A 12244-nucleotide genomic window follows, 5' to 3' on the forward strand; every position below is an offset into this window, starting at 1 on the left:
CTACACAGCCCAACCCACATAAAGAGCCCCACCCCCTGCACAGCCCCACCCATATACAGAGCCCCACCCCCTGCACAGCCCCACCCACATACAGAGCCCCACCCCCTGCACAGCCCCACCACATACAGAGCCCCACCCACTACACAGCCCCACCCACTTACAGAGCTCCACCCACTACACAGCCCAACCCACATACAGAGCCCCACCCCCTGCACAGCATCACTCGCATACAGAACCCCACCCACTGCACAGCCCCGCCCACATACAGAGCCCCACCCCCTGCACAGCCCTGCCCACATACAGAGCCCCACCCCCTGCACAGCCCCGCCCACATACAGAGCCCCACCCCTGCACAGCCCCGCCCACATACAGAGCCCCACCCCCTGCACAGCCCCACCCACATACAGAGCCCCACCCCCTGCACAGCCCCGCCCACATACACAGCTCCACCCCCGCACAGCCCCACCCATTTACAGAGCTCCACCCACATACAGAGCCCCACCCCCTGCACAGCCCCACCCACATACAGAGCCCACCCCTGCACAGCCCCACCCACTTACAAAGCTCCACCCACATACAGAGCCCCACCCCCTGCACAACCCCACCCACTTACACAGCCCCACCCCCTGCACTGGTGACTTACCTGCCCACCAGCCGCAGTGGGCGGGGCCCGTACTTGTCCATCAGGATGCCGAGGGGGAGAGTGGCGGCGCTGAGCAGGAAGGAGCCAATGGTGAAGCCCAAATTCAGCATCTCCTCCTGCTCCACGCAGCTCAGCCAATCACCACTCTCCCACACAGTGTGGTTACTGCCCACTGTCCCATTCTCTGCTGGGAGAGAGAGGAGGAAGGAGAGAGGGAGAGATACTGAAATTCTAAATTCTGAGAGGAGAGTGAGAAAGAAAGAAAGGGGAGAGCAAGAGATAAAGGGGGAGAGAGATAGATGGAGAGAGGGGGAGGTGGAGAGAGAGAAGATGAGGGAGAGTGGAAGAGATACTGAAATTCTAAATGATAAATTCTGTGCAGATTCTGTCTCCTGCCGAACGGGTGTTTGGCAGAGGCTGTCACTCTTAATGCGCTGCTGTCAGAGGCGGCCTCTGGGAGACTAAGAGAGACAGTCCCCAAGAGAGACGGCTTTATGCACCATAAACACTCAACTCGGTAATATTGCAATACCAAAAAAGGTCCGAAATGGTATAACTCCTGTATTATTGCAAATAATAACTGATCCTTACAAATTACGACAAAGAAAGCCTTGAGGTGACCTATTATCCTTTTTTAAAGAAATACAGATACATTTTCTGAATTTCCTTGCTGTATGTAAATTGTTGTTTCTGAATGGATCTGGGTAGAGCAAGAGGAGGAGAGAGAGAAAGAAAGAAAAAGGAGATGGAGAGAAGAGAGAGGGAGGTGGACAAAGAGAGGGGGAGTGAGAGAGATGGAGAGAGAGAAAGGGAGGTGGAGAGAGAGGGGGAAATGGAGAAATGCAGAGTGAGGGGGGAGAGGGAGAGATGGATAAAGGGGAGGAGAGGGAGAGATGGAGAGAGAGAGGGAGGTGGAGAGGGAGAGATGGAGAGAGCAAGGCCTTATGACAGCACCCTGTCTTCATGTTGAGGAGCAGGATGGCGGTAGCTGCAGCAGAAGCATACCTGTGCACAGGTGAGAGTAGAACCCCTGGTGCTCAGAAGCATACCTGTGCACAGGAGAGAGTAGAACCCCTGGTGCTCAGAAGCATACCTGTGCACAGGTGAGAGCAGAACCCCTGGTGCTCAGAAGCATACCTGTGCACAGGTGAGAGTAGAACCCCCGGTGCTCAGAAGCATACCTGTGCACAGGTGAGAGTAGAACCCCTCGTGCTTCAGCATGATGAGCAGGGAGCCCCAGCCCAGCAGCACGGCTGAGAACAGCAGGTTCTCCACCACCGCCGAACCCGCCATCCACCAGCGCCTCCTATAGGCCTGGGCCAGAGATGGCGCCATGACTCTGAGATGGAGGAGAGAGTGAACGCAGCACATTAACACTGAAATGAGAGAGGGGGTTAATACAGTACATTAACACTGCACTGAGAGAGAGGGTTAATATAGCCCATTAACACCACTGAGGGAGAGGGTTAATACAGCACATTAACACTGCACTGAGAGAGAGGGTTAATATAGCCCATTAACACCACTGAGGGAGAGGGTTAATACAGCACATTAACACTGTACTGAGAGAGAGGGTTAATACAGTACAGCACATTAACACTGCACTGAGAGAGAGGGTTAATACAGTACATTAACACTGCACTGAGAGAGAGGGTTAATATAGCCCATTAACACCACTGAGGGAGAGGGTTAATACAGCACATTAACACTGTACTGAGAGAGAGGGTTAATACAGTACATTAACACTGCACTGAGAGAGAGGGTTAATACAGCACATTAACACTGCTTAGAGAGAGGGTTAATACAGTACATTAACACTGTACTGAGAGAGAGGGTTAATACAGCACATTAACACTGTACTGAGAGAGAGGGTTAATACAGTACATTAACACTGCACTGAGAGATAGAGGGTTGTCTAATGTTGTTTTTTTGTGAAATGCACTTTCCATAATATATTGCACAAAACCAATTTCCTTGTTTTTATTTAATTAAAATAACATTTACATTTTTTGTCATCCATGCATTTTAAATCACACATTTAAGATTACTCTAGTGGCTAAACATAGGTTTAGGGGTATGATTAGGGTTAGGAATGCAGTACATGTAAATGTGAAACAAATGCTAGTGTTAAGGGCAATGGAAATGTTTCAGACAAGTGTAGTCATTCATTTTGGATGACTTGAATTTTTCTATTTTTCAGGACTAAAGATAATGGCCTTATATTTTGTGATTTTTTCAGACACCCGTCCTTGCAATTCTTTAATTGAATTAATGACATTTACATTGTTTTTCATCCCCTGTAAAAATAATATTTCATATTTACGATAACTCAAATGCATTAAATATGGTTTATACTTGCAATTAGGGGTTTAGTATCAAATAAATATTATGGTTATGTTTCAGAGCTAGTAAAATGGGTTTTTATCTTTGATTTTATATAACCATTTTGTCCCTCCCTTTTGCCTTGAAATATGATCTGCCAGTAATGGTTAGGGTCAGGAATCTAAATGAGTTACGTCTGAAAAAATGTTTGCGTTATGATTCGGGGCGAGGAAAATGGTAAGGGCAAAGGTCAGTCATTGATATTGGATGACCTAAATTTTTCTGCTTTATGTATCTTGTTTTTTTTTTTTTTTTGTTTGGTTTTTTTTCCAGCATAATACTAATTTCAAAATATATGACTCCAAACACATTTCCTTGTATTCATTTCAGTGAATTAATTTTGCACAGTGAAGATGACTCATGAACTCCTATTATGTAGTTTAGGCTTAGAATTGAGGTTAGAGTTAGGGTCAAGAATTTGGCTCATGTTAGTGTGAAATAAATGTTATGGTTACATTCAGGAGCTTGGAAAATGGTTTGGGCCAGGCTGAGTCACTGATTTTGGATGAACATCATTTTTCACTTTAAGAATTTTGGCTTTTGTATTTTGACATTTTTAAGTAAATATGCAATGCTCCAAAACTACTGAACTCAGACTTAAATTGGGTGCCAAATAAAGTAATGGTTTGAGTATGGGACAAAGCCACTTTTCCATCATGTTGGCACAGGCTTTCCCCGGAAGCTTAAGGAGTGTGGTACCCCGGTAACCGAAACACACCCTCCGGTCTGCTTTCTTAAAAAGGCGGAGCACCATCCTGTCACTCCAAAGACATTGTTCCGAAGTGTCAGCCAGGACACTCCAACAACATCCCGAGCGTTCAACATCTGTGGACGGATCTCATCCACCCCTGGTGCTCTGCCACAAAGGAGCTCTCCAACCACCCAGTGACTCCTGCCACAGGGATGGACTCTGATCCCCCAGACTGTTCCAGCTCAGCCTCCTGAATGGAGGGTGTCTGTCAGGTTTAAGAGTTCCTCAAAGTGTTCCCTCCACGTTCCGACCATGTTCCGAGCTGAAGACAGAGTTTCATCATGCTTGTTAAGTACAGCCTGGACAGTGTCCCGCTCGTTCCTCCTGAGGTGCCGAATGGTTTCTCAGAACCATTTTGGAGCCGGCCGAAAATTCCTTCTCCATGGCCTCTCCCAACTCCTCCCATACTCTGGCAGCAGCTGCAGCCTTTTTTTGCCTGCAGTCCTCCATGCCATACCTGGAAAACCTGCTTCTTCACCAACAGGTCCTTGGGATGTTGCCAGGACATTTACCAACCAGCTTTCAACCAAAGCCTCTGGCAGCCACTTCCTCAATAGAGGTTTTGAACAGGTTCCCTTCAGACTCCACGTCCCCAACCTCCTCTGGCATGCGGGAGAAGCTCTCTGGAGGGGAGAGTTGGGTCCTTTGCCTAGCAAATGTTCACTAGATGTTTGGGCCTACCTGGTGAGTTTGACAACTTCCCCCACTATCTGATCCAACTCACCACCAGTGATCAGTTGACAGCTGAGCTCCTCTCTTCACCCGAGTGTCCAAAACATTTGGACACAGGCCAGATGAAACAACCACAAAGTCGATCATTGATCCAAGGTGTTCTGGTACCACGGCCTGGTCTGCACTTATAAACGTCCTTGTGTTTGAACATTTTGTTTGTTATGGACAAACCACGACTAGCACAGAAGTCCAATAACATAACATCGCTTAGGTTCAGATCAGAGAGGCCATTCCTCCCAATCACGCACATCCAAGTCATTGCCTACGTGAGCATTGAAGTCTCCCAGTAGGACAATGGAGTAAGTAGGTGGGGCCTTTTCCAGCACCCCTCCCACCTTCTCCAAGAAGGCCGAATGCTCAGAACTGCTATTAGGCACAAGAGTTTTCCTCTCCTCTACCTGTAGTCACATTATGGTGGCCCTCTTGTCCACTGCAGTGAACTCCAACTGAGTGGCCACTAACCGGGGACTTCCCCACATCCCCACTACCGCCCAGTGCCTCTCACCTGGGACACTTCCAACGTACTGTTCCACATACCCAGAGTTCCGCTGCCCAAACAAATGTTGCTATGGTCCACTCCGCTGCCCCCCCCCCCCCTTGCCACCCAACCCCTACCCTGAACCTTGCGAGTGGTGGGCCCACACGGTTTTCCCACATAGTCTTTTCGGGCTGGGCCCGGCCGAGATATGTGGGCTGCCCGGCCACCAGGCACACGCCTGCAGACACCACCCCCAGGCCTGGCTCCAGGGATGGGTCCCGGGTAACACTGTTCCAGGCAGGGCAAGCTGAATCTTAATTCTTTTTACCATTCAGTCAAGGTCATTTTGGATCGAGTTCATCTGTGTTCCCAACCCAGTTTGCCTTGGGGGACCCCGCCAGGGGTCACAGCTCTCGGGATCAGAAAAACTTGCGAGCCCTTCCGCCACGGCAAGGCCATGTTCCAGGAAGGGGGTTCATGTCTGAGCCTTCCAGTGCGCCACGGCAAGGCCATGTTCCAGGAAGGGGGTTCATGTCTGAGCCTTCCAGTGCAATTCTATTTACGTCGCGAAGTGCGACACCTGATATGACGGCAGACGGGAATCTTGCCATGTCATGAAGTATTACATGATTCATGAAAAAAGTTGTAACCCCCAGTTAATGTAATAACCACTGGTTAATGCAATTAGTTATTACATTAACTGCTAAAAGTTAGTAAGTACTGCATTCCTAACCCCATTTAAGATTTTTATTACATTAACCATCAGTTATTACATTAAAGAGGAAAAAGTTATTACATTGTGCATATTGCATATTAATCATTACATCATATTAAATATTGATCATTCAACATTACATATTAATCATTTTTATTGCATCAATTGTTGTGATACATTGTGATACAACTGATTTTTCATCTTAAATTTTTAAAAATACATTTATAGTAATTTATTTAATGATGGTTGGTAAATTAACATGCTTTCCTATCCAAGTAAAAAAAATTTTTAAAGTTTTGCTTTTTTCACTTTTTGGACACAAGACTTATGTATTTTGTTGTTTTTCCCCTGAAATACATTTTTCATCTTAAATTTCTTCAAACACATTTTCATTCATTTATTTCACTGTGATTGTTAAATAAACATGACTTTTTATTCATCAGAATTTTTTTTTATGACATTTAAAAATTTTTTGCATTTATTTCATGTTTTGGACATAAGCCTGAAGTCTTACATATTTTCTTGATTTGCCACTGGAACACATTTTTCATCATAAAATACATTTATATTCATTTCTTCCACCAAGGTGATGAAATGTACATGATTTCCTTCCAATCTGAATTTTTTTTTAAGTTACATTTTGAAAACACATTTCTATTAATTTATTTAACTGTGATTAAATATACATGATTGCCTTTCCATGTGAATCAAAAACAGTATAATTATCCCCCCCCCCTCTGTCACAGTTACATGGGTGGGGGCGTATGAATTTAGCACGGGACTGCTTGGACTTGGGTTTAAATAGTAATGAGCGTAAACGGATCAGGAGCACTGAGGTGTGAAAGCTGTCTGCAGTGAAGTTTGGCAGGTGTTGGGGTGACGGCGATGAGGGGGGTGAGGGCCTGTAAGCTCTGTTATTGCCCTTTGGCAGTTTAGGGTGGCATGTGGCATCCCCTGGGGTGGCCACACAGAGAGAGGATCACACACAGTATCTGCTGACCAGAGGCCCTCGGGGGGGGGGGCCTGGGGGGGGGGGCATGTGGCATCCCTGGGGGGGGGGGGGCATGTGGCATCCCCTGAGGGGGGGGGGAGAGGGGGGGACATGTGGCATCCCCTGAGGGGGGGGGGGGGATGTGGCATCCCGTGAGGGGGGGCGGGGGGGGGAGGGCATGTGCATCCCCTGAGGTTGGGGGCATGTGCAAATCCCCGGATCACACACGCAGCTGCTGACCAGAGGGCCTCGTTTCTGTAGAGGGCCACTGTGTCGTCTCATGCTGTACCCGTTTCCACCTTGGACTTGACTAATACCTCCCGTGGCCGCCATCCTGTGACCTGTGATCTGTGATCTGTGATCTGTGACCCAGTGATTCTGTGATCCTGTGACCCTGTATTCCTGTGATTCTGTGATCCTGTGACCTTGTGATCCTGTGATTCTGTGATCCTGTAATCCTGTGACCCCGTGATCCTGTGACCCTGTGATTCTGTGATCCTCTGACCCTGTGATTCTGTGATCCTGTGACCCTGTAATCCTGTGATTCTGTGACCCTGTAATCCTGTGATTCTGTGATCCTGTGACCTTGTGATTCTGTGATCCTGTGATCCTGTGGGGGCTAGTCTGGCACAGAGCCCTGCACAGAGTGCTGGTCAGTGTGTCCACACTCCCACCAGGGCTTGGGGACAGATTCAATCTGACTACAGCGTGTGTTTTGTTCATTCTGAGGACCTGCAAAGCAGATCGTCTCAGCAAAATGCTCTGAGACAGGAGACTGAGCAAAATGCTCTGAGACAGGAAACTGTGGCGTGTGTACGTGGGTATACAAAAGCGAAATACATCACCAGTACTACTTCTGCTATATTATTATTAATTATTATTATTATTATTATTATTATTATTATTATCATCGTTGTTATAAATATTATTATAACAGCGTGAGAGATGGAGAAAGTGAAAGAGAAATCATTCTCATAGGACGGGAGCGTTGACAAGAAAAAAAAAGCCGCGAAAAACAAAGTCGAAGAAAAATACGTTAGGGGCGCTGGCATGGTTACACAGTGATGCGCTGACCTACAGAAACGGGGGCTCGGGGGAGTTAGAGGGCACTTCCTAACGTCCTATAATGAAACGCCCACCACCCCAAACTCCCGCCGCACGTCAGCTGTTTCCCGGCGCTGAACTTATATGACCTCTCATGCCCCAAAGCTAACAGCAGCTGCGCGCACAGCTACTACGAAGAAGTGCAGTGTTTGCAAACTGTTTCCGTTTCCATCCGGCTAATACAGGGTCAAATGTTCTGCTTACTAATACCAGCTGATACCATCCCAACACTATGATCAATCACCAGTAAAACACTACACGCAGCGCAACATTGCTCCGGCTAACACTATACCAATGCGCGCGGTTCATTGAAAAGGGTACTGTTGTTTAAGAACTAAAACCACTCATAAGAACACATATCGTTATAAATAATAACAAATACTACAAATAATTTAACATAACTGTGGAAAAAAGTGTTATTAGTTGTTTTCCCACCAACAAGTCACGTTAGGAATTGTTCTTGTTTGTAAGAGTAATAACTAATTGATCGAGACGACTGCATTGCTGACAGTGAGGCATCTATGTATAAAAAATGAATGCGAAAACAAAAAAATCAGTTGAACGATATGTGTATGGCGAAATGTGTCAAATCTAGTGCCACGTGCGTGAAGTTGACTAGGCTGTATTACCAAATTTGGCTCTGTAACGCGCGCCACATGTAGCGAAACAAAATCTTCTCCGATTATCATTAACAGAAGTGATGGGGGAAATAAACTTACTTCAAATATTATCTTCTCAAAAATAAATCAAAACAGAACGTCGTGGTCGCTGATATTTCAAAACTTCGGTTCTTCCCCAACCATAAAACCGTCTTGATTCTCCTTCGCTCCTCTCCCCCTTTGGACACGTCAGAAGTAAAAAAATGAACTCCAAAATCAAAAACGCTGCCACCCAAAACTTTGCACGTTTTATTCAGGAGCCGATAGCAGGAAAGGGGCTCACGCAACCAGGCTTTTTCCTTTACACTCAGTCGCCCCCTCCCTCTTTCTATAAATGGGTCATAATTTGGCACAACACACTTTCTCTCCCTCTCTCTGACACACGCCTTTCCTACTCGCATTAAAAACTCTCAATGCCAACTTTCTGCTGTCAAAGACGCGCTTTACTCTGAGCGCAACGACGCCATCTCTCGCAACCGTCCTGTATTGGAGGGAGTCGCTGTGAATGTAAGGCGTCATAAATGCAATGCGATGAATAACTTTTTGTGCATTGCTCCAACAGTAGCCATTTCAGGCTTGTGCGCGCGCAATCCAGTCGGTTTTGAGCGAGGTAAGTAAAATCTGTTCCGGTAGTAATTTAGGGGGTTTAAGGCAGGGGATTATTATTATATTTTTGTAAACAATACATCATACACACAGACATCTGTCCTTGAAAAGTTAGTATGGTTTTCTGGTCAATTTTAGCTGGAATGGTTGGCTAGACGTCCCCGTCTGTATAACAGTTATAATTATGCCACCTCTTGAGCTGTTATAACGCGTTTTATTTTTATTTTTTTATTTTTTCATTTTTTTTCTGTCATGTTTACAGAATACCATCTAAAGAGAAAACGAGAGGGTTGGTACCCAGGGAGGTCATGGAGAGGACTTCAGATTGGGATATTATGGACACTAGATGGTGTTGAAAACTATCTATAAGTAGTGTCCTTTTTGGAAGACCTTTGACACTGTTATATTGCTCAAAATATCTATTGTGGTGATAGTTTCACATCCAGTAAAATGAAATCAGTTGTTCGTTTGCTGGATGTTAGGTTGACCTGCAAGTGTTCTCCTGGCCCTTCAAAATTTAATCTTTCATTTAAACTTATTTTTGAAAAAATACATGTTGTATCTGGAATTATTCCCAGTTTTCTTGGTTTTGTTTGTTTTCAGACCTTTGCATTCTTGTTTAATTTTACTAAAAACGAATTGTACATTTTTTAAACTATAATTTTCAATATAAATCAGATTTGAAACAAAATGTGCCATTTCGTGTTTGTGTTTAGAGAAACTAGCAGGACATTGTTAAGGTTCCCACAGAATGAAGTGTCTAAGGAGGAAAGAATATTATTAATAATTATTATAATGATAATCACAATGATAAACCATAGAAAAAGGTCTGAAATTAAGTGTTTATTGGTATTTCTTTTCCATGAAGCATTTTTCATTTGTGGAATTAAAACAATAATGATAATGGTATCAATTACAATACCAAAAATTCTACAAAATGGATTCCCTTTTTCTTTTTAGTTTCAACAGAGAAAAGGAAAAAAAAAACATTACTAAAAATAACTTACATTTCCAATTCCATTTCAGATCAAATGTGTTTTTTTTTTGTTTTTTTGCAAATTGGTTTCACATGAAAAAACAGCACAAGAAAAGAGTGGGGAGGAACAGAGGAGTTGGGACGAGGTTTCCCTTCTCCACCCAGGCACCACTCCCCTCGCCTCTACGCCACTCCCCCACCTGCCACATCACCTCCTCTACTCCTCTACTCCCAAAGCACACCCCCAGCTGCTTGCTAACCCACGGTCTCTGGTGGCTAAGGTCCCTCCTGGAAAAACACTAGCTTCAGAAACAGCGCCCCCACCTATCGCTCAGGCAAAGATGGGGAACTGCAGCTCATTGTAGCTGCCACCATAACAATGACAAAACAACAACAATAATCATTACAATAATAATAATAATAATAATAAATGAACAACAATGTGCAAGTTAAGGGTAAAAAGTAAACAAAGTTAATGTTTTAAAAATGAAAACTGAAAGCACGGTGGTGCCTGTTTTTGGAATATAGCAAGAAATACACACATGACAAAAACAGAAGAAAAAAAAAAATCAAACAAAAATATCAGTAGCCATAATATTAGTGTCAAGGTCGCCCTTTACTAGACCTCACCAGCTCTGACAGAAAACTGCGGCTCACACACGGACTCGAGTGCTTCTGTGTGCGGCGCTCAGACACTGAGATCAGCCTCAGGGGCTTGCGTAGCATGGCTCAGTGGAACCAGCTAATGATCCCCAATGGGGACTGGCTGCTGCAGCACAGCACTGCGGAGTGTTTATGTTGCCCCATCGCTGAGGTAACCGTACAGTACAACACAGTACAATGCAACAGCAACAGGGTGTATCGTCATGGTTACTGTAGGAAGGGTACAAGGGTGCTAAGGGTGTCACGTCTCAAAAAGGGATCGGTAGAATGAAAAAAATATTTAAAAAAAAAAACAAAACTGATGTCATAGAAATGAAACTTCTTCAAATGGAATGCTTATATGTGATGTCATAAAAGGGACAGATTGTTACTGTGTTGTCATGCCACAGACACACAGAGAATCGTAAGAATAGCTGTCAATCACATGGAACCAAACGCTGTCAGAAATTCAAATGGGTGTTTTCCCTTCAGTCAGTGTAATGACCATTTTGCTGGATGCTTTTTTTAAATCAGAAGGGCCCTGTATGAAAGACTGGTCTGCATAAACCTCACTGTCAGCTGCAGTGATGCTCAGCTACGGCTGAGGATGGAGCTCTTGATTTTAGTCCAGATACATGGTGTAGTGGAGCCATTTACAGACACTGCACAATAACACACCCACCACCCAACTACCTTGAGTTAGCATGATTTAGCACAGAAGAACCATGATTTCCCTCTTCATGTAAACGTGCTGGTAGTGTCGGGGGCCTGGCTTGGCAGCTCTTAACCGTCTGCTTAGACACACGTCTCGCGTCCTCACCCTCAGGCTCGGACGTCTGTGATTGGGCCCTTAAGCATCTGACATCACCGCTGAATGGGACTGGCTCCTATCGGAACGATAAAGCACTGACAGGATGTGATGTCACCAAAAAGAAAAGACAGGAAGAAGAATGTGAATGTTTCTGTCTGCGGTGAAATGCGAGGACGGCATTAAAGAATATCATTCAGAATAAATAAATGGTTCAACGTGGCTTCTGTACACAACGCTGTGGAATAAAATGTCATTCAGTCTAAATGCAGAATATGAAGTCTTTTTAAGCCCTGATTCATCACGTCTAAACCCTGCAACCCAGTGGCATCCTTCTAAACGCACCTGCTGTTCCAGCCCTGCCATCAATCCCCCACGCCCAATCAGATACCCAGCCCTGCTATCAAACCCCCACGCCCAATCAGATACCCAGCCCTGCTATCAATCCCCCACACCCAATCAGATACCCAGCCCTGCTATCAAACCCCCACAGTCAATCAGATACCAAGGCCTGCTATCAAACCCCCACACCCAATCAGATACCCAGCCCTGCCATCAAATCCCCATGCCCAATCAGATACCCAGCCCTGCCATCAATCCCCCACCCCCAATCAGATACCCAGCCCTGCTATCAAACCCCCACGCCCAATCAGATACCCAGCCCTGCTATCAATCCCCCACACCCAATCAGATACCCAGCCCTGCTATCAAACCCCCACAGCCAATCAGATACCCAGGCCTGCTATCAAACCCCCAC

The 12244-nt window shown here is 45.3% G+C and overlaps 1 protein-coding gene across 4 annotated transcripts in view; it reads right to left on the reverse strand.

Annotated features, from left to right (window-relative positions):
* slc43a1b (solute carrier family 43 member 1b) overlaps nucleotides 1–8857 on the reverse strand; it is a 26395-nt gene extending 17538 nt beyond the window's left edge. The window contains exons 1-3 of one of the 4 annotated variants that reach the window (XM_064337795.1): nucleotides 8516–8857; nucleotides 1825–1982; nucleotides 644–827 (exon numbers count right to left, since the gene is read on the reverse strand). In XM_064337795.1, the coding sequence (XP_064193865.1) occupies nucleotides 644–827; nucleotides 1825–1978 (338 nt within the window). In that variant the 5' untranslated portion in view covers nucleotides 1979–1982; nucleotides 8516–8857. Of the gene's footprint in view, nucleotides 1–643; nucleotides 831–1648; nucleotides 1704–1824; nucleotides 1983–8515 lie in introns of those variants that run through there. The other 3 variants (XM_064337794.1, XM_064337796.1, XM_064337797.1) reach the window with 3 other exon arrangements.
* Between the last annotated feature and the right edge of the window lie 3387 nt (nucleotides 8858–12244).

This window comes from Anguilla rostrata, chromosome 5 (genome assembly GCF_018555375.3).
Source record: "Anguilla rostrata isolate EN2019 chromosome 5, ASM1855537v3, whole genome shotgun sequence".
Classification (NCBI taxonomy): Eukaryota; Metazoa; Chordata; class Actinopteri; order Anguilliformes; family Anguillidae; genus Anguilla; species Anguilla rostrata.